Below are 22,987 nucleotides of genomic sequence, written 5' to 3'. Positions count from 1 at the left end.
ATTATTTAATTACCCTCAAATAACCTGTTCTCAGGTAATAAAACCCCCCAGGAAAACTTCCAGGGAACCATAGAATAACCTCCCTGCAACCAAGAAATGTAAGTCCCCAGAACATGCAACATTTTTACTTCCATTCTCAGAATGTTCAAAATATGTTCAGTTTTAACCGTCAGGAAACGTATGGCTTCATCTCTTGAACCAATGGGAAACAAAAAAAACGCATGTCCCCACAACTTCCAAGGATCCAAATGTGCTAGCTGGGGTGTTTGTTTGATTAAAATACTTTACCCGGCGCCTGTCTCGTTTGCTCAGGCCATTCCCATTGTGGCATAAGTTTCTGTTTGTAGAAAAATGTAAACTCAAGTTTCGTTTTCGTTCCTTGCTGTTATTGCATATGGTCGCGTTCATCCCTTTTCCCCTTCAGAACGCACTGACTCACAGGGCACAGAAAGACTGCTCTGACCATCAAGATTAGCTGATTATTGATACGTTTATAAGGCGACAATAATAACACATTGACAATGTTTTCGTGGGGAGAGAACAACCGTGATGGCTTCGGTTTAGTAAAGTCGAATGGTTTGGTAAAGGCGAACACGGATAGTTGCCTAAATGTCATACTCACGAAATCTCCAATTGCGCATCTGTCCGCGGGTAATAAAGTGGTCGCGTTTATTAGAAGTAATGGGAAAGTGTCATTCGCTTGCAGGATGCACGAGTATAAAGATGGGAAAAGGGTCACATGGAAACTAAGTACCTTTCCTAAATGTTTTCCCGCAACTGTCATGTTTTGTCTTATATTGTCTTGTCATTATGCTTTCCCTTCTGTTCGTTTCCCCCTGCTGGTCTTATTAGGTTTGTTCCCTTTTTCTATCCCTTTCTCTCCCCTCCCTCTCTCTCTCTCTCTCTCTATGTTCCGTTCCTGCTCCCAGCTGTTCCTCATTCTCCTAACTCACTCATTTAGTCTTTTCACACCTGTCCCCTATTCTGTCCTCTGATTAGAGTCCCTATTTCTCCCCTTGTTTTCCGCTTCTGTCCTTGTCGGATCCTTGTATGATGTTCGCTGTGCTGTGTCTTTGTCTCGCCCTGTCATGTCTTGTCTCCTTCAGATGCTGCGTGTGAGCAGGTGTCTGAGTCCGCTACGGTCGGTGCCTTCCCGAGGCAACCTACAGTTAATGGTCGAGTCTCCAGTCTGTCCTCGTCACTACGAGTGGATTTAAGTTTTTATGTTTTGTTTTCTGCTCTGATTGTCCAGGAGTAGTGCTCTTATCCTTTACTGGAATAAAGACTCTGTTTTCGCCAAGTCGCTTTTGGGTCCTCATTCATCAGCATAACAGAAGGATCCGACCAAGAATGGACCCAGCGACTACGGATTCTCGTAACACTGCCGTCGAGATCCAGGGAGCCATGCTCGGCAGACACGAGCAGGAATTGTCTGCTGCTCGTCATGCCGTTGAGACCCTGGCCGCTCAGGTTTCCGACCTCTCTGGACAGTTCCAGAGTCTTCGTCTCGTGCCACCTGCTACTTCCTGGTCTGCCGAGTCTCCGGAACCTAGGGTTAATAACCCACCTTGTTACTCCGGGCAGCCCACTGAGTGCCGCTCTTTTCTCACCCAGTGTGATATTGTGTTCTCTCTCCAACCCAACACATACTCAAGAGAGAGCTCGGGTTGCTTACGTCATATCACTCCTTACTGGCCGGGCTCGAGAGTGGGGCACAGCTATCTGGGAGGCAAGGGCTGATTGTTCTAACAATTACCTGAGCTTTAAAGAGGAGATGATACGGGTTTTTGATCGTTCAGTTTTTGGTAGGGAGGCTTCTAGGGCCCTGGCTTCCCTATGTCAAGGTGATCGATCCATAACGGATTACTCTATAGAGTTTCGCACTCTTGCTGCCTCAAGTGACTGGAACGAGCCGGCGCTGCTCGCTCGTTTTCTGGAGGGACTCCACGCAGAGGTTAAGGATGAGATTCTCTCCCGGGAGGTTCCTTCCAGTGTGGACTCTTTGATTGCACTCGCCATTCGCCTAGAACGACGGGTAGATCTTCGTCACCGAGCTCGTGGAAGAGAGCTCGCGTTAACGGTGTTTCCCTCTCCGCATCGCAACCATCTCCTTCCTCCGGCTCAGAGACTGAGCCCATGCAGCTGGGAGGTATTCGCATCTCGACTAAGGAGAGGGAACGGAGGATCACCAACCGCCTGTGCCTCTATTGCGGTATTGCTGGACATTTTGTCAATTCATGTCCAGTAAAAGAGAGCTCATCAGTAAGTGGAGGGCTACTGGTGAGCGCTACTACTCAGGTCTCTTCATCTAGATCCTGTACTACTATGTCGGTCCATCTACGCTGGACCGGTTCGGCTGCTTCATGCAGTGCCTTGATAGACTCTGGGGCTGAGGGTTGTTTTATGGACGAAGCATGGGCTCGGAAACATGACATTCCTCTCAGACAGTTAGGGAAGCCCACGCCTATGTTCGCCTTAGATGGTAGTCATCTCCCAGTATCAGATATGAGACACTACCTTTAACCCTCACAGTATCTGGTAACCACAGTGAGACTATTTCCTTTTTGATTTTTCGTTCACCTTTTACACCTGTTGTTTTGGGTCATCCCTGGCTAGTATGTCATAATCCTTCTATTAATTGGTCTAGTAATTCTATCCTATCCTGGAACGTTTCTTGTCATGTGAAGTGTTTAATGTCTGCTATCCCTCCTGTTTCTTCTGTCCCCTCTTCTCAGGAGGAACCTGGTGATTTGACAGGAGTGCCGGAGGAATATCATGATCTGCGCACGGTCTTCAGTCGGTCCAGAGCCAACTCCCTTCCTCCTCACCGGTCGTATGATTGTAGTATTGATCTCCTTCCGGGGACCACTCCCCCTCGGGGTAGACTATACTCTCTGTCGGCTCCCGAACGTAAGGCTCTCGAGGATTATTTGTCTGTTTCTCTTGACGCCGGTACCGTAGTGCCTTCTTCCTCTCCTGCCGGGGCGGGGTTTTTTTGTTAAGAAGAAGGACGGTACTCTGCGCCCCTGCGTGGATTATCGAGGGCTGAATGACATAACGGTTAAGAATCGTTATCCGCTTCCCCTTATGTCATCAGCCTTCGAGATTCTGCAGGAGCCAGGTTCTTTACTAAGTTGGACCTTCGTAATGCTTACCATCTCGTGCGCATCAGAGAGGGAGACGAGTGGAAAACGGCGTTTAACACTCCGTTAGGGCATTTTGAGTACCGGGTTCTGCCGTTTGGCCTCGCTAATGCTCCAGCTGTTTTTCAGGCATTAGTTAATGATGTACTGAGAGACATGCTGAACATCTTTGTTTTTGTCTACCTTGACGACATCCTGATTTTTTCACCGTCACTCGAGATTCATGTTCAGCACGTTCGACGTGTACTCCAGCGCCTTTTAGAGAATTGTCTCTACGTGAAGGCTGAGAAGTGCGCCTTTCATGTCTCCTCCGTCACTTTTCTCGGTTCTGTTATTTCCGCTGAAGGCATTCAGATGGATCCCGCTAAGGTCCAGGCTGTCAGTGATTGGCCCGTTCCAAGGTCACGTGTCGAGTTGCAGCGCTTTCTAGGTTTCGCTAATTTCTATCGGCGTTTCATTCGTAATTTCGGTCAAGTTGCTGCCCCTCTCACAGCTCTTACTTCTGTCAAGACGTGCTTTAAGTGGTCCGGTTCCGCACAGGGAGCTTTTGATCTCCTCAAGAAGCGTTTTACGTCCGCTCCAATCCTCGTTACTCCCGACGTCACTAAACAATTCATTGTCGAGGTTGACGCTTCTGAGGTGGGCGTGGGAGCCATTCTATCCCAGCGCTTCCAGTCTGACGATAAGGTTCATCCTTGCGCTTATTTTTCTCATCGCCTGTCACCATCGGAACGCAACTATGATGTGGGTAACCGCGAACTGCTCGCCATCCGCTTAGCCCTAGGCGAATGGCGACAGTGGTTGGAGGGGGCGACCGTTCCTTTTGTCGTTTGGACTGACCATAAGAACCTTGAGTACATCCGTTCTGCCAAACGACTTAATGCACGTCAAGCTCGTTGGGCGTTGTTTTTCGCTCGTTTCGAGTTTGTGATTTCTTATCGCCCGGGTAGTAAGAACACCAAGCCTGATGCCTTATCCCGTCTCTTTAGTTCTTCTGTGGCTTCTACTGATCCCGAGGGGATTCTTCCTTATGGGCGTGTTGTCGGGTTGACAGTCTGGGGAATTGAGAGACAGGTTAAGCAAGCACTCACTCACACTGCGTCGCCGCGCGCTTGTCCTAGTAACCTTCTTTTCGTTCCTGTTTCTACTCGTCTGGCTGTTCTTCAGTGGGCTCACTCTGCCAAGTTAGCTGGCCATCCCGGCGTTCGAGGTACTCTTGCTTCTATTCGCCAGCGCTTTTGGTGGCCTACTCAGGAGCGTGACACGCGCCGTTTCGTGGCTGCTTGTTCGGACTGCGCGCAGACTAAGTCAGGTAACTCTCCTCCTGCCGGTCGTCTCAGACCGCTTCCCATTCCTTCTCGACCATGGTCTCACATCGCCTTAGACTTCATTACCGGTCTGCCTTCGTCTGCGGGGAAGACTGTGATTCTTACAGTTGTCGATAGGTTCTCTAAGGCGGCACATTTCATTCCCCTCGCTAAGCTTCCTTCCGCTAAGGAGACGGCACAAATCATCATCGAGAATGTGTTCAGAATTCATGGCCTCCCGTTAGACGCCGTTTCAGACAGAGGTCCGCAATTCACGTCACAGTTTTGGAGGGAGTTCTGTCGTTTGATTGGTGCTTCCGTCAGTCTCTCTTCCGGTTTTCATCCCCAGTCTAACGGTCAAGCAGAAAGGGCCAATCAGACGATTGGTCGCATACTACGCAGCCTTTCTTTTAGAAACCCTGCGTCTTGGGCAGAACAGCTCCCCTGGGCAGAATACGCTCACAACTCGCTTCCTTCGTCTGCTACCGGGTTATCTCCGTTTCAGAGTAGTCTGGGTTACCAGCCTCCTCTGTTCTCGTCCCAGCTCGCCGAGTCCAGCGTTCCCTCCGCTCAGGCGTTTGTCCAACGTTGTGAGCGCACCTGGAGGAGGGTGAGGTCTGCACTTTGCCGTTACAGGGCGCAGACTGTGAGAGCCGCCAATAAACGTAGGATTAAGAGTCCTAGGTATTGTCGCGGCCAGAGAGTGTGGCTTTCCACTCGTAACCTTCCCCTTACGGCAGCTTCTCGTAAGTTGACTCCGCGGTTCATTGGTCCGTTCCGTGTCTCCCAGGTCGTCAATCCTGTCGCTGTGCGACTGCTTCTTCCGCGACATCTTCGTCGCGTCCATCCTGTCTTCCATGTCTCCTGTGTCAAGCCCTTTCTTCGCACCCCGTTCGTCTTCCCTTCCCCCCGTCCTTGTCGAGGGCGCACCTATTTACAAGGTACGTAGGATCATGGACATGCGTTCTCGGGGACGTGGTCACCAGTACTTAGTGGATTGGGAGGGTTACGGTCCTGAGGAGAGGAGTTGGGTTCCATCTCGGGACGTGCTGGACCGTTCGCTGATTGATGATTTCCTCCGTTGCCGCCAGGATTCCTCCTCGAGTGCGCCTGGAGGCGCTCGGTGAGTGGGGGGGTACTGTCATGTTTTGTCTTATATTGTCTTGTCATTATGCTTTCCCTTCTGTTCGTTTCCCCCTGCTGGTCTTATTAGGTTTGTTCCCTTTTTCTATCCCTTTCTCTCCCCTCCCTCTCTCTCTTCTCTCTATGTTCCGTTCCTGCTCCCAGCTGTTCCTCATTCTCCTAACTCACTCATTTAGTCTTTTCACACCTGTCCCCTATTCTGTCCTCTGATTAGAGTCCCTATTTCTCCCCTTGTTTTCCGCTTCTGTCCTTGTCGGATCCTTGTATGATGTTCGCTGTGCTGTGTCTTTGTCTCGCCCTGTCATGTCTTGTCTCCTTCAGATGCTGCGTGTGAGCAGGTGTCTGAGTCCGCTACGGTCGGTGCCTTCCCGAGGCAACCTACAGTTAATGGTCGAGTCTCCAGTCTGTCCTCGTCACTACGAGTGGATTTAAGTTTTTATGTTTTGTTTTCTGCTCTGATTGTCCAGGAGTAGTGCTCTTATCCTTTACTGGAATAAAGACTCTGTTTTCGCCAAGTCGCTTTTGGGTCCTCATTCATCAGCATAACAGCAACACCATACATAGAAATAAGGGTTCCAAAGGGGTTCATCAGCTGGCCCCATAGGAATACCCTTTTGGGTTCCAGGTAGAATATTTTTGGGTTCCATGTAGAACCCAAAGGCGTTCTACCTGGAAACAAAAGAGTTTTCAGTGTTCCCATCCCCACTCAGACCACTCCCAAACAGTCCTGGCCAAATTCTTGTTTGAGAAATTGCTCTTTGCTAGGAAGTTTATTATTATTATTATTTTTAATTGAAAACATTGCGTAAGGTACTTAATTGTTACCGAGAAATGATTTGATATTGAAATAAAAATGGCTGCATTGGACCTTTTAAAAATATTTTATTTATATTTTATTTGTATAGAGGGTGTGGAGTGCAGGGAGAAGATTCTGGCTCTGAGTTGCGGAGATGCCCATGTTGTTTTACTGTCTGAGGAGGGCAGAGTTTTTTGTCTTACCTCTGCCTCCAATGATCCCAGGTAGGACAGAATGACACATCTCTATTTCGGCCTACTCACACAATGTTTTGATGCATCTGTCAATTTGATCAACTGAACATATTGAAATAGTCACTTTTGGTCTGTCTGTTTCTCTTGTGTTTTCTCAGCCCAGTGGGTAACTTGAATCAGGTAATTCAAGTTGCATGTGGAGACCACCATTCCATTGCACTAACCCAAGGTAAACAATCACATTCTAAATCACTCAGTTTGAGACGGGATATGATAGGAGGCTGTCTGTGCTCTTTGAATGTCCTTTATACCAAATAGTCTCTGTTCCAGGTACATAGATACTGGAAGAGATGGAGACCCACACACTGTCAAAACAATAAAAAAATAAATGGAGGTTTTAATGCTGAAATCGAGATGTTTTATTGGGACATGCCTGAAAGTTCATAGTGCAGAAATAAAGAGTGATAAAAAACTAAATCAGTTTGAGAAGGTTCACAATAGACATTTAAAATAAAACTACATTTATCACATACTCTAACAATGCAGCACGTGTCCTGTGTCCTGTGAGATTTCCTATGTACAAATATTATTATTATATATATTATATATATTATTTGACCCTCCATTAGATGGTAAAGTGTTCACGTGGGGCCAGAACTCCAGCGGACAGCTGGGTTTGGGGGAGGGAGAGCCCAGCACCTTGTCTCCCCAGCCTGTCAAGTCTTTGTCAGGGATCCCCCTGGCTCAGATCACCGCTGGGGGAGACCACAGCTTCGCCCTGTCCCTCTCTGGAGCCGTGTTCGGCTGGGGCAAGAACAGCGCCGGGCAGCTGGGACTGGGGGACACAATAGGTACTGTATACACAAATATTATAAAATAATATCTCTTTCATTAATAGTTGGTATCTTTTAAAGAAAAGGAGTACGTTTGATATGTTTGAAGCAGACAGTATGAAATCATTATCATTATTTAGTTTTTTTTTTAAAAGACGAGCAAGGAAGAAAAAAAATGGGTGAAATCTATTTTCTACAGACAGACCTGCTCCAGCTCCTGTTGATTGCCTGAATCTAAAGAAGACCGTTGCTGTTTCCTGTGGAGGGGAGCATACTGCTGTTCTGACAAAGGTTCTGACGTTTTTTACACAACAATATTTCCAACTGATAGTATGTTTATTCTCCCAGTACTATTAAGGCCTAAAGAATGTTTGGACCAATGATGTCTTGCTGGTTAGCATCACATACAGTAGAAACATTCATATCAACAACAGGAGCCAAACACATCATCATGATAACTGTGTGAATGGGTTTTGTTCTAGGGAGGTTTAGTGTTCACATTTGGCTCGGGTCGATATGGACAGCTTGGACACAACACTCTCAGAAATGAACTACGACCTCGACTGGTGGCCGAACTCTGGGGGGCAAAGGTGACCCAGATAGCATGTGGAAGGTATGTAGTTACTAGATTGATATAATTAATGTGAATCTCTGTACAATCATACATAGTCACACAAAGATCAATGGATGTAGCTTGGGGTGTCACTGGGTATATTATTAGATATATCCATTCTTAGGGATCACAGTTGATTTGTGATTTTTCCTTGACCTACAATCCTGTTTGTCAAATTAGAAACCACACATTGGCGTTTGTGGGCTCCTTCAAAAATATCTACTCATTTGGGCATGGAGAGCAAGGGCAGCTGGGAAATGGAGTCAAGATGGATCAGTCTGTGCCTCTGCCAGTACAGCTCCCACAGGGTAGTTAAATCATTTATTTTCCTCTGCATAATGTGACCTAATTCAAATGCAATACAGTACTTAGGCAGAAATGTTGGTCTCTATGAAATGATAAAATAACAGGTTTATAACTTTCAGACCACATTGATGACCAGCAAATTGAACAAACCTTTGCTGGAGGAAACCATTCTTTTGCCGTGTGCAGTTCCGCTAAGGTATTGCATTTACAGATAGTTTGTTCTGAGTGAGTCCTTAGTATTCAACATTGTTTTTATACACTACGTCAAATTGTTATTACAGGAATCAGGAAAAGGGATGAATGACTCCCGTGTTGAAAAAATGATTCAAACATTAGACAATGACGTCATTGACAGATGGATCTTGCAATGCGACTCAAAATCATGGGAGAAAATACAGAAGTAAGTACCCCACATGACAAAAAGTATGTGGACACCTGCTGGTCGAATATCTCATTTAAAAATCATGGGCATTAATATGGAGTTTGTACCCCCTTTACTGCTATAACAGCCTCCATTTTTCTGGGAAGGATTTCCACTAGATGTTGGAACATTGCTTCGGGACTTGCTTCCTTCAGCCACAAGAGCATTAGTGAGTTCGGTTACTGATGTTGGGCGATTAGGCCTGGCTCGCAGTCGGCGTTCCAATTTATCCCAAAGTTGTTCGATGGGGTTGAGGTTAGGGCTCTGTGCAGGCCAGACAAGTTCTTACACACTGATCTCGACTCCATTTCTGTATGGACCTCGCTTTGTGCATGGGGGCATTGCCATGCTGAAACAAGAAAGGGCTTTCCACAAAGTTGGAAGCACAAAGTCGTCTAGAATTGTATGCTGTAGCATTAAGATTTCCCTTTACTGGAACTAAGGGGCCTAGTCCAAACCACAGTTGGCACTATGCATTCGGGCAGGTAGTGTTCTCTTGGCATCCGCCAAAACCAGACTAGATGGACTGCCAGATGGTGAAGTGTGATTCATCACTCCAGAAAGCGTGTTTCCACTGCTCCAGAGTCCATTGGTGGCGAGCTTTACACCACTCCAGCCGATGCTTGGCATTATTGCACATGCTATACGGCTGCTCGGCCATGGAAACCCATTTCATGAAGCTCCCGACGAACAGTTCTTGTGCTGAGGTTGCTTCCAGAGGCAGTTTGGAACTCGGTAGTGAGTGTTGCAACCGAGAACATATATATTTTTTACGCACTTCAGCACTCAGCGGTCCCATTCTGTGAGCTTGTGTGGCCTACCACTTAGTGGCTGAGCCGTTGTTGCTCCTAGACGTTTCCACTTCACAATAACAGCGTTTACAGTTGACCGTGGAAGCTCTAGCAGGGCAGAAATTTGATGAACTGACTTGTTGGAAAGGTGGCATCCTCTGACAGTGAAACGTTGAAAGTCACTGAGCTCTTCAGTCAGGCGATTCTACTGCCAGTGTTTGTCTATGGAGATTACATGGCTGTGTGCTCGATTTTATACACCTGTCAGTAACCAGTGTGGCTGAAATAGCCAAATCCACTAATTTGAAGGAGTGTCCACATACTTTTGTATATATAGTGTATGATACAAATGAACCTCGTCCCCAGGATCAATACAAATAAACAACTCATGATGGTTGATAATTGGACAAGGCAACACAAACATACATGACTCAGTGATACAAAACAACTCCTGAAAAGATAAAGGTCTCAGGAACTTACCTGCACTGAACTATAAGAATCTTCACATTTATTTTCAGGGAAATCACAGAAACGTTCTCTTCTGCATCATGTTTAAATGGGAGCTTCCTGGACAAAAGGTAAGAACTCACTGCCTATCCATGAATGTTTTATCACATTATTGAATACTTTCATTGTTTTTTTGTTGCATATTTAATTGTATTTCTTGGTCTTGTTACTCTAGTCATGATAAACACTACCAAACCTCAATGAAGCACTCTGGCCTGGACTTGTCACTCGCCCGAATGGCTTTTCAAAGGCTTGCAGAAAAGGACAAAGTTCTGGCTGAGGTATCATTTCATTTATTATCTTTATGATCAGATACTTATTTTCAATACTTCTGTTTGTTGTCCTTGATATTCAATTTGACCACTTAAGTCCTTTAGTTGTGACCCACAAGCACTCCTGTCATGGTTCTAGGTTGAAGATGTTGTCCAGCGCATACTCCTTCCCTCCCTGAGTAAGGATCCAATTGGTGTGGAGTGTCTGAGGGTGTACCTCATCATCCCTGAGCTCCTGAGGGTTCTCCTAAAACAACAACGTGGCATAGACATTACTGAGGCCTTCGCTGCTGCCGTCCTCAGACTGAACCCAGACAAGCTCCAGGTCCTTGGTAAAGTCACCATCCATCAATACACGTCTTGTCTTTTATTTTCCTCTCTTCTATTCTCTTCTATTTTCTTCTCTTCTATTCTCTTCTATTTTCTTCTCTTCTATTCTATTCTCTTTTTTTGATATATGAGGTCATCTGTGTGCTCTTGTATCAACTAAACTCCAGGCTAATTCCAACAGAGGGCCTATGGTCGACACTGTCAGATTCCTTCTTCCGAACCGTGGTGAAAGTATTCCACTCCGTGTCAGCAGAGTACCTTCACCAGATGGCAGTCAAACGATGTGATCATAGAAAATCATTAAAGAAGACTTTTGGGGTTCTGAAAAGGCTTTATGATGTGGGTATTACTTGATCATTTCAAATATTGCTCATGGCCACAAATCATTTTAAATGTTCACTGCACTGCATATCAATATTCTCTCTTGCATGTAGGCGAACAGCAAGAGACACAGAAGAATCACAGTTGACACTTTCCATGTCAACAAAGTCAGTTCTCTCTTTCAGGCTAAGCTGGTTTGTACAATACAGTGCATTTCATACACATTTCTGCAACAATCATTTAATGAAAAACCATGCAATGTTTTATTTCAGGTCCTGCAATACACTGCATATAGTCTCCTTAGCATTTTCACCTCTCTCCAAACTCAGGTACGAGACTTAAATTCAGAACTGAGAGAGCTGGTCTGGGATATCTCAGGAGAGGATGACACATATTGGATTGAAAGTGACATGATATTGAGCAAAATAAAACATTATAAGGTATTTGTTATTTTCCAATCACTAGAAACATATTCGTATTTTAGCATAACAAATGCCTACGTAAACAATATATATATTGAAAACTGTCTTGGGGAATCGACTACAGCCAAGGTAGTTGGGAAATTGCACTAGGTTGTATTTTGAGTGTAAAATCCCTTTACATTTGGCACTTTAGGATAACATATTATGCCTCCTGAAGGACTACCCCTGTATCCTGGACACTGAAGCCAAATGTACAGTGTGGATGTATGCATTTGATCAGATCAAAGTAAGTACCTGCATTTTTAAAAACTACACTGTAAAAAATGTCTTTTGATCAACCTAAAAAAGTTGCATCAACTGGTTAGAAGTAAATGAGTCAGGTTCTCAATTGAAAAAAAAAACATTTGTTGAAACCAAATACATGACTTAATTTAACCTTTATATTTGATTATTAAGAAACCTATATTTCAAGTTGCAACCTATTTCAACACTCTTTTGTTAAACCTAATAAATCACAAATACTCACTAACATTAAAAAAAAGTTTGGACACACCTATTAATTCCAAGTTTTTCTTTATTTTTTACGATTTTTCTACATTGTAGAATATTAGTGAAGACATCAAAACTATGAAATAAACACATATGGAATCATATGTAAAAAAAAGTGTTAAACAAATCAAAATATATTTTAGATTCTTTAAAGTAGCCATCCTTTGCCTTGAAGACAGCTTTGCACGCTCTTGGCATTTTATCAACCAGCTTCACCTGGAATTATTTTCCAATAGTCTTGAAGGAGTTCCCACAAATGCTGAGCACTTGTTGACTGCTTTTCCTTCACTCTGCGGTCCAACTCATCCCAAACCATCTCAATTGGATTGAGATTGGGTGATTGTGAAGGCCAGGTCATCTGTGTCAGGACCCGGTTACGAACTCAGGTCTCCAGTGTGAGAAACAATCACTTAGTAAACTGAGCCACTAATAGTCAGCAGAACCCAGAAGATGAGTCAGACACAGCAGTACTAGAGACGGTGATTTAATGAAGAAAAAAGATCTTCAGGCAAAAATATACATCCACAACGTCAAAAGTAATTCCAAGAGAAGAAATGTATATCCTCCAAGACAAGGAAAATTCAAAGTGGTAAGAACAGCAGGGAAAAAAACAAACCTCAAAAGAATAATCAAAAATAAACAATAAAATCCAACTAGAGAAACAAAAGTTCACAGCATGGCTGGGTGCTAACATACAAACACAGAGCAAAGAACTGAGGAACACTAAGGGTTTAAATAGTTTAAAGGGAAATGAGGCACAGGTGCAACTAATAACTAGAACAAGGGAAAAACAAAAGGGTCAAAAAAGCACAATGGGGGCATCTAGTGACCAAAACCTGAACAATCCTGGCCAAATCCTGACAATCTGATGCAGCACTCCATCACTCTCCTTCTTGGTAAAATAGCCCTTCACAGCCTGGAGGTGTGTTGGGTCATTGTCCTGTTTAAAAAACAAATTATAGTCCCACTAAGCTCAAACCAGTTGGGATGGCGTATCGCTGCAGAATGCTGTGGTTATTGCTGGTTAAGTGTGCCTTGAATTAGAAATAAATCACTGACAGTATCACCAGCAAAGCACTATCACACCTCCTCCTCCATGCTTCACGGTGGGAACCACACATGTGGAGATCATCCGTTCACCTAGTCTGCATCTCACAAAGACACTGTGGTTGGGACAAAAAAATCTCAAATTTGGACTCATCAGACCAAAAGACAGATTTCCACCGGTCTAATGTCCCAAGCAAGTCTCTTCTTTTTAGTAGTGGTTTCTTTGCAACAATTCGACCATGAGTCTACTCTGAACAGTTGATGTTGAGATGTGCCTGTTATTTGAACTCTGTGAAGCATTTATTTGGGCAGCAATATGAGGTGCAGTTAACTATAATGAACTGATCCTCTGCAGCAGAGGTAACTCTGGGTCTTCTTTTTCTGTGGCGGTCCTCATGAGACCCAGGTTCATCATAGCGCTTGATGGTTTTTGCGACTGCATTTGAAGAAACTTTCAAAGTTCTTGAAATCTTCCGCATTGACTGACCTTTGTCTCAAAGTAATGCTGGATTGTAGTTTCTCTTTGCTTATTTGAGCTGTTCTTGTCATAATATGTACTTGGTCTTTTACCAAATAGGGCTATCTTCTGTATACCACCCCTACCTTGTCACAACTGATTGTCTCAAGATATTCCACAAATTAACTTTTAACAAGGCACACCTGTTAATTGAAATGAATTCCAGGTGACTACCTCATGAACCTGGTTGAGAGAATGCCAAGAGTGTGCAAAGCTGCCATCAAGGCAAAGGGTGGCTACTTTGAAGAATCTCAAATCTTAAATATATTTTGATTGGTTTAATACTTTTTTGGTTACAACATGATTCCATATGTTATTTCATAGTTTTGATGTCTTCACTATTATTCTACAATGTAGAAAATAGTCCAAATAAATAAAAAACCTTGAATGAATAGGTGTGTCCAAACTTTTGACTGAGTGTATATACTGTATAACCCATTTTTTCATGTTGGAATTACCTATCCAAATTTCTTCACTTGGGTTACAAGCAATTAAATCCCTGTCCTGTTAATCAAGATATTAAGATGGTTCCATAACATGGAAAAAGTACTGCAAATTACTCACATTAACTGGTAACAATATTATAACCAAATGGTGATCATCTCATTAATAGAAATCTTTCTAAACTCTTTACTAAAACAGTACTTACATGGATCTCATTTAAGATTCAGTGCTGGCAGTGAACATACAGTATTACCATTAACCTCTACGGGACAACCCCCCATACATTTTTATATTCAAATGTAGGAACTGCGTTGTACAGTTTTTACCCCTGCTGTGTCTTGCATTTCAAATATGATGGAACAACAACAACAACAACAACAACAACAACAAAGGAAAACCCATGTTTTTTTCTTTGTATTATCTTTCACCAGATCTAATGTGTTATATTCTCCTACATTCATTTCACATTTCCACCAACTTCAAAGTGTTTCCTTTCAAATGGTATCAAGGATATGCATATCCTTGCTTCAGGTCCTGAGCCACAGGCAGTTAGATTTGGGTATGTCATTTTAGGCAAACATTTTAAAAAGGGTCCAATCCTTATGAGGTTGAACAAATGACATGGAATGACAGTCACTCTCAGGGATAGCCAAAAATAACAATCTGAATGTCACGACCCCAATAGTCCACCCCTCCAACTCATCTGATAGGCTGCCACCGATACATTGCGCCCACTGCTATGAGGTGTTGAAAGCAATTTAGACGCTTTCATTCAATTCAAAATTCACATTGATCTGTCAAATTCGTTATTTGATTTCAGACAAATTGAATAGAGCACTTAAGACGAACAACAGTGCCATGCCACCTTTTTTTTACAGTGTATGTTAGACATTATCCAGATTGAAGTTGCTGGGCACAAGGTAAATTTAATTTTAAAAAATGTTAATATTTTGCTGTTCTGCCAAAGAGTTTTCACTAATATTCACATACCTTTTAATAATCTTATCCAAGGATTGTCATGAGGACATCGAATACGGTTGGTTTTGTGACGACACCCTAAAGGTGGATCGGGAAACACTTCTGGATGATACCTTTCAGCAACTGCGAAAAATGATTTGCCACATGGTGGCTTTAAAGGTAAGTGTTCTGCTTTTCTGTATTTTGGAGAATGTGGTAGCTTTCTGTGTGACTATTTAGGTTTATCATCTCAAGTGTTCTAAACTGTTTTTGTCTCCAGGTGAAGTTTCAAGCGGAGGATGGTGTGGATGAAGGTGGTGTTTCACTGGAATTCTTCAGCCTCCTGGGGAGGGAACTTCTCACAATGGAACCAAAGACACTGGAGGTTTACGAGTCTGGACTAGCATGGCTCACAACAGATGTACGTTCCATATTCAGTTACATATTGTTCCCAGATTTAACTCAATATTTCCCCACAATTTAATTTACTAACTTCGAAATATCCACTCTTAGAAATGCCAATTATGGTACTGTTATTATACTATAAAATATTTGTAATATTTAATGGCTTGTGGCATTGTATTTATTTATTTTTATCCATAGGACGGCGGTATCACTGATGAATTCTACTTACTTGGGCTGCTCTGTGGGAAGGCACTGTATAATCAGTGTGTTCTGAACCTCTGCTTCCCTCTGGCTCTCTTCAAGAAGCTTCTGGGTCTGACTACAACATTGGATGACCTTAAAGAGCTGTCTCCAACTGAAGCAAGGTACAATTATTCTGCTGAAAAAGAAGATGGGTCCATAATATATGTTCATCTCTTCAACTGCTGCTACGGAACAGTGTAAAAGGAGAAAGTCTCAAAACACCATGATTGTGCCATGAAACCAGGAAAAGTAGTGCACCTAAGATGAGATCTGGTGTTTCGAGGGGGTTTGAATGTAAACACAAGGGAAGTGTTTTGATGCACAAAATGTGTTTAAAAACAGAAATCAAGTACTCTGAAACACCCAAAGTGGTTTTTCAACCTGAATATTTGTGTTTTTAAGAGAATGTTGTGAAAACACTTTTTAGGGTTTCAATGCATGTAAAAGGAACGATCAAAACACAAAAACTATGTTTCTCATACAATCACTGGTTCACTGGTTCATCAATATAGATTGATGATAAGGGCCCATGGAGAATCATTTTTTGTGGAATTCTTTTTTTCAATGCTTTATTTAGACAGGTTAGAAACAGGAGGGGCAGTAAGTTGGTACATTTCGTTGGAATTTTACCCACTCAACTACGCAGCCACACTGTAAGAAATGATTCTGAGGTGAATTGAAATTGACAACAAAAAGACCAACATATACTTTATAAAAATGAATGCAAGTCGTGCAGAGCCCATGTCTAGCGATAATGTACCTGGCCCAGACATGTCACCCCTCTCCCCATCAAAGACCGGGGTTAAATTCCCCGCTCCAACCCTTCAATCTGTTTCCCACCTATCTGTATCTCCTCTGTCATTTCATAACCGTCTCAATAAAGTGTAAAAATACCCCCACCAAAACATTTTTTTTTTAAATGAATGCAAGTCGTTTCAATGATTTGTTAATGTCATTTTACCAAAATAATGTATGAATAAATCCAACTTAATATGTTTCTTAAAATGTAGGTATCTTTCATGAGGATAACCAAAACATTTCACGATGATGTTTCAATACTCCTGCAAAATTAAGGTTTTGTCTCCTTCAAGTTGGTGGCAGCTCAGTTGCCACTAGTTTGGGTGTTACAAAGCACTTCATTTTAACATTGTAGTTGTAATACAGATATACTATTATCTCCTCATATCACATATCTACTGTTTGTTTGTTTAAAATTAGTGGCTTGCAGTATGTGTTGGATGAAGATGAGGAGGTTGTTGAAGCGCTGGATTTGGTTTTCATGGTAAGAGAGAATTGATACCTTTAGCTGTTTTTGGTAGCCTACACAGGTAACCCCAGCTGATGCTGTAATAATCGTTATTGTCTTTTGAAGGACAAAGGGCAAGAACTGATACCAAATGGAGAGGAGCTCCCAGTTACCATGATCAACAGGTATATTTGATGATTTATCAATTTATGAATTTCTTGAATTAACTAAATGATTCCACAGGATGTGTTCTATACTCATAAACAAACATTGGTTTGCCATATATCATTCACAGGAAGAAATATGTTGACTTGTACGTTGACATGAAGCTCAACAAGTCAGTGCAGAGCCAGTTTGCAGACTTTGAGAAAGGCTTCCACAAAGGCTGCCCTACACAGACATGGAGGATGTTTCTACCTGAGGAGCTGATGACACTTCTACAAGGAGATGACAACTACGAGTGGGACAAGTTGAGAGAGGTCAAATTCTACCTGTTTAGATACGTAATAAGAGTACATAATTAACTATAATTTGAAATACATGTATGGTAGCCTATATAGCAGCTCTGTAGTCAGAGTACCAGACTTTTTAGCTAACATTCCACTCCAAATGACATGAGTGGCAAGGAGTAGAATGTAATAGCTGAACAGAGATGGTAACCAGGCTAGCAGCTCTATGCTCCCGTGGTTAAATCTGGTCCCATCCTGTTTGGGCTATACAGTCTATGGCTATAATACAGTGGCATGGCCTACTGTACATGCAGTTGTTTCGTTATGTTTTTCTCTGCAATAACAGAATGCCAAGTATCAAGGATATAGGCCCACAGATGACATCATCCAGAACTTCTGGAGGGTTTTCACAGAGTTCTCAGAGGAGGAAAAGAAGAAGTTCCTAAGTTAGTTAATTAACACAATTATGATTAACTAACTTCAATGGGGCAATCTGCAGTTGCTACATCCATTTTTGGACTTACAAATTTAATTTAATCCTAGTAAAAATTCCCTATCTTAGGTCAGGTAGGATCACCACTTTTATTTTAAGAATGTGAAATGTCAGAATAATAGTAGTGATTTTATTTCAGCTTTTATTTCTTTCATCACATTCCCAGTTTGTCAGAGGTTTACATACACTCAGTTAGTATTTGGTTGCATTGCCTTTAAATAGTTTAACTTGGGTCAAATGTTTTGGGTAGCCTTCCACAAGCTTCCCACAATAAGTTGGGTGAATTCTGGCCCATTCCTCCTGACAGAGCTGGTGTAACTGAGTCAGGTTTGTAGGCCTCCTTGCTCGCAAATGCTTTTTCAGTTCTGCCCACACATTTTCTATAGGATTGAGGTCAGGGCTTTGTGATTGCCACTCCATTACCTTGACTTTGTTGTCCTTCAGCCATTTTGCCACAACTTTGAAAGTATGCTTGCGGTCATTATCCATTTGGAAGACCCATTTGCGACCAAGCTTTAACTTCCTGACTGATGTCTTGAGATGTTGCTTCAATATATCCCCATAATGTTCCTTCCTCATGATGCCATCTATTTTGTGAAGTGCACCGGTCCCTCCTGCAGCAAAGCACCCCCACAACATGATGCTGCCACCCCCCGTACTTCACGGTTGGGATGGTGTTCTTCGGCTTGCAAGTCTCCCCCTTTTTCCTCCAAACATAACGATGGTCATTATGTCCAAACAGTTATATTTTTGTTTCATCACACCAGAGGACATTTTTCCAAAAAGTAAGATCTTTGTCCCCATGTGCAGTTGCAAACCGTAGTCTGGCTTTTTTATGGCTGTTTTGGAACAGTGGCTTCTTCCTTGCTGAGCGACCTTCCAGGTTATGTCGATATAGGACTTGTTTTACTGTGGATATATATACTTTTGTACGTGTTTCCTCCAGCATCTTCACAAGATCCTTTGCTGATGTTCTGGGATTGATTTGCACTTTTTGCACCAAAGTATGTTCATCTCTAGGAGACAGAACGCGTCTTCTTCCTGAGCGGTTTGACGGCTGCGTGGTCCCATGGTGTTTATACTTGCGTACTATTGTTTGTACAGATGAATGTGGTACCTTCAGGCATTTGGAAATGATTCCCAAGGAGGAACCAGCCTTGTGGAGGTCTACAATTTATTTTCTGAGGTCTTGGCTGATTTATTTTGCTTTTCCTATGATGTCAAGCAAAGAGGCACTGAGTTTGAAGGTAGGCCTTGAAATACATCCACAGGTACACCTCCAATTGACTCAAATTATGTCAATTCACCCATCAGAAGCTTCTAAAGCCATGACATAATTTTCTGGAATTTTCAAAGCTATTTAAAGGCACAGTCAACTTAGTGTATGTAAACTTCTGACTCACTGGAATTGTGATACAGTGAATTATAAGTGAAATAATCTGTCTGTAAACAATTGTTGGAAAAATGACTTATGTCATGCACAAACTAGATGTCCTAACTGACTTGCCAAAACTGTAGTTTCACAAGAAATGTGTGAAGTGGTTGAGAAACGCGTTTTAATGACTCCAACCTAAGTGTATGTTAACTTCCGACTTCAACTGTACCTTATTAGTTCCTCATTGGCGTACCCCATCAGAACCCAAAATATAAGCTTGTTTTTCTCCAATGTTTGTAAACAAAGTTAAGGTAAACAAACACTTTTATAGCCTCAAAACATGGTTACAACTATTTTGGATGGTCAGTCCTTTCATCCATAGCTCTGTCTATGAATTTAAGGGTGGTTAAATTTCTCCCTTCCTTCAGCTTTATACCGACACATTGGCGGAGAGGATGCTTTGTTATTGTTTCAACTGCTGATTGCCCCTTTAAGTAAATCATTGTAGCACTCCACAAATGATTGGTCAGTTTATCATTCTTCTCCTCTCATTTCTAACTTCTAGCTTTTCTGACTGGAACGGACAGACTGCCCAGAGGACAAAGTCTCTCCAAACTGCAGATGCAAATCACGTCTTTGGGCAGCACTGACGCTGATGAATATTATCCGAAAGCACAAACGTGCTCTGTGACGTTATGCCTCCCTAACTACAGCAGTATCGACACACTACAGGAGAAACTTCTCCATGCTATCACCCACTGTGATGTGTTTGGAGATGCTTGAAATGGGAAGTATGTTACTAGTAGCCTAGCAGTTTGTTTTTATCTACGTCTGTCAATATTATGATTTTATTTAGTCAATGAAGCACATTCAGAGCTAACACCTGAAAATATTCAGACATTAAGAGCAGTCTTTATAAATATAAACTTTCATAAATGCTTAATGTTTTTTTCCAGTGAAACCACTGTTAATAGAAACATTTACGCCTCCTCCGGACCCCTCGTAGCCTAATGTGCTGTTGATTGGTCAAATAATTATGAACTAAATGAATGAAAGCCAATCATACTTTAATGATCAAACAGTGGAGTAAATTGAGAGAAATTGAGAGCTCTTTATCTCTTTACAGATTGGCTGTGGGTATGAATTCTTAGGAACCCTCTTTCGGAAATGTTTGAATTTTAGCTAACCTTAACCCTTTTTCTATCCTTAACCTAATTCTCCTAATCTGCTGCATTAATTATCCTCATTTGCTGTGTAAATTCTCCTAATCTGCTACAAAAAGTGAAATTCTAGTCAATTCTGACATAAACTGTAGGATATTCCATCTTGACAAAAAAAAACTTTTCCTGGTAGCTAAAGGTCCGAAGATTCTGAGCATGTGCGTAATTCTCTACCTTACGCACAGCCTCTGCTACAGTTTGGCTGCCCAGAGAACAGGATACTCCGGTGAATGGTGCTTGTTTAATAAAGTTAGATCAAAGCTGAATCAGTGTCTGCAGAATGAAATATAATAGCATCAGGGCTGTAGCTACATAAGAGGACAAATGAAAATAAGATCAGCTTTAATATTGCGGATAGATTGAGGCTTCTGTCAATGTAGTTGTCTGCATCATTTCCAATCCCCCATATATTTTTGTTTGTTTTTAGTCCCATCCTTCAGCTACCCTCAACCCCTCCTATCTATCTTTGAAGACCTCCCAGTTTGATTTCTCTTGGCCATTATATTTTTTTAAACTGTGCTGTATAGGGCCTGAACTTATTGTTGAGAGTTAGAATAGTATAATACATATTCTGCAATTGGCAGTTTTCCTCTTGTTATATGTCACTCAATTAGCCCATGTTAATTCATATTTTACAGATTGGTACATTAGCTATCTAAACTTGTACATTTTAGAAGACACTCTTATCCAGAGCAATTAGAGTTATGTATTTTTTACCTAGTCGGCTCAAGGATTCTAATACAAATGTATTAACCACAGATTATCAAGTCATTTCACATAACATGGAATGTGTTAGAATTGCAAAATGAATGTGTTAATTTTGTGTGAAATTTTCAGTAGGGCTACTGCCAAGACAATTCCCCCCTCAGGGACATTAAAGGGCAATTACTCCCATTTCAACTTCATATTCATTATCTACAGCACCAATCCAGTGTCTACATGTGTGAAAACAGTGCGCTTCTATGATCCGTGGTTAAAAAGATAAGAAGGTCCTAAAAAAAATGCTTCTCTGTGACATCACAGGGTAGGATTCAAAGTTTAAAAAACTGTGATTGAAAAAAAACCTGCAATGTGGTTCTACCCAGAGGGAAGGTATTATCTTGCTCCCCACATCACCGCGAATCTCAGTGTTGGAAAACCACTGTTTTTAAAACTTTTGATGATGTTATCAAGTAGAACTTTTTAATGTTATATATATATATATATATTTACAAAACATAGAAATGCACCGTTTCCACATATGTACACACTGGTATTGTGCTGCAGATAATGAAAGTAAGGTTGAAAAGTGGTGGAATTGCCCTTTAAAGTCTATCCTATCCTCACCTGTCCATCCCTGGTCTGCAGCAGCATCTCCTCCCTCAGATGGAAATCACTAGCCTTGGGGAAACCCTGGAAGTGCTGGTGTAACGTCCAGGCCTTGGACACAGTCATGGTACTATGCTCCTCTAGTCTAAAGCAGTGGATCTGTAGAGACTGGCTGGAGGGAAGAGGAGGAGGAGACAGGGGTTTGAGTGTATGAAAGGGACAGAGAGAGATATAGAACATGTGTTGTGTCTCTAGGATGGAAATCACATTGTAAATATTTGCATTCCTCTGTGCATATCCTAATAAATCTTATCACAGCTGTACAGCTATGTTACACAGGGTAGGTCATGAAAACTATTGTTTGCCTATGTTTACTCAGGGTAGGTCATGAAAACGATTCTTTACCCATGGTTACTCACGGCAGGTCATGAAAACTATTGATATGACATAAAAACAGAAAGCTACATTGGGTTGTGAGCAAAACGACACGTTTTCATTTCTAATTGCCATATATTTTTCAATTGTGCTGTGTTGGATCTCACAGGGCGGCAGGGTAGCCTAGTGGTTAGAGCGTTGGACTAGTAACCGAAAGGTTGCAAGTTCAAATCTTTGACCTGATAAGGTACAAATCTGTTGTTCTGCCCCTGAACAAGGCAGTTAGTTAACCCACTGTTCCTAGGCTGTCATTGAAAATAAGAATTTGTTTTTAACTGACTTGCCTAGTTAAATAAAGGTTAAAAAGACTTGTTGTTAGAATACATAACATGCATTTTTGAAACTTGGTTGTACATTGGCAGTTTTCCTCTTGTTACATGTCAGTTACATCTCAGTTACACTTTACAGATTAGCGTTTAGGATTAAATAACTTGTTTAATGGCACATTGACCGATTTTTCACCTACCCGACTCATTCAAACCAGGGATTCAAACCAGCAACCTTTCTGTTACCGGCTTAATGCTCTTAACAGCTAGACTTACAGATCTCTCTGTACATATGCAATTCTAGTTTTTAATCCCAGTGCTGAGTTATTGTGAGTTAATGTGTAGTGGCTAATTGTATAGCTAATAGGCTATGTGTTTTGTAGATCGACTGAGATTTATTAAGCTACAGCAACCAATGTGATTGTTTTTTAATCATATAGAAATGCAGTAAATGAGCTTCAACTTCAGACCTCACTAAAACTCAGACCCTGGCAATGGCCCTTAATACCATAGTAGGATTATAATGTTACTGTAAGACAAAAAAAACACACAAATCGGGTCTTTAGCTTTGGGGAAGAGGGTTTCAGGTTTGCGGAATGGGGCTGGCAGTTAACCCTTACCACATCTACACCTG

General features: G+C 42.0%; 1 protein-coding gene across 1 annotated transcript; it reads left to right on the top strand.

Moving 5' to 3' along the window:
• Positions 1-441: 441 nt before the first annotated feature.
• LOC118377471 (probable E3 ubiquitin-protein ligase HERC4) lies at positions 442-22,006 on the top strand. The gene is made up of 24 exons (XM_052464807.1): positions 442-750; positions 6,499-6,613; positions 6,742-6,812; positions 7,213-7,434; positions 7,616-7,707; positions 7,899-8,029; positions 8,210-8,337; positions 8,455-8,531; positions 8,617-8,735; positions 10,066-10,125; positions 10,230-10,335; positions 10,466-10,658; positions 10,838-10,995; positions 11,091-11,171; positions 11,307-11,417; positions 11,593-11,685; positions 14,968-15,093; positions 15,194-15,334; positions 15,517-15,683; positions 16,780-16,843; positions 16,934-16,992; positions 17,103-17,286; positions 17,603-17,702; positions 19,690-22,006. Exons 1-24 carry the CDS (start codon positions 522-524, stop codon positions 19,905-19,907), a joined length of 3,045 nt encoding a protein of 1,014 aa, XP_052320767.1. The 5' UTR covers positions 442-521; the 3' UTR covers positions 19,908-22,006.
• Positions 22,007-22,987: the final 981 nt, after the last annotated feature.

The sequence above is a fragment of the Oncorhynchus keta genome, chromosome 16 (genome assembly GCF_023373465.1).
Source record: "Oncorhynchus keta strain PuntledgeMale-10-30-2019 chromosome 16, Oket_V2, whole genome shotgun sequence".
Classification (NCBI taxonomy): Eukaryota; Metazoa; Chordata; class Actinopteri; order Salmoniformes; family Salmonidae; genus Oncorhynchus; species Oncorhynchus keta.
The sequence above is the reverse complement of the archived record's forward strand: the minus strand, read 5'-3'. Positions and strand labels throughout refer to the sequence as shown.

Coding starts and splice junctions, on each gene's coding strand:
- LOC118377471 (XM_052464807.1), top strand. CDS start 522: ATGTTTTCGTGGGGAGAGAACAACCGTGATGGCTTCGGTTTAGTAAAG. Junction 10,126..10,229: donor GGGAGCTTCCTGGACAAAAG/GTAAGAACTCAC, acceptor TTGTTACTCTAG/TCATGATAAACACTACCAAA. Junction 15,094..15,193: donor GCCACATGGTGGCTTTAAAG/GTAAGTGTTCTG, acceptor TTTTGTCTCCAG/GTGAAGTTTCAAGCGGAGGA.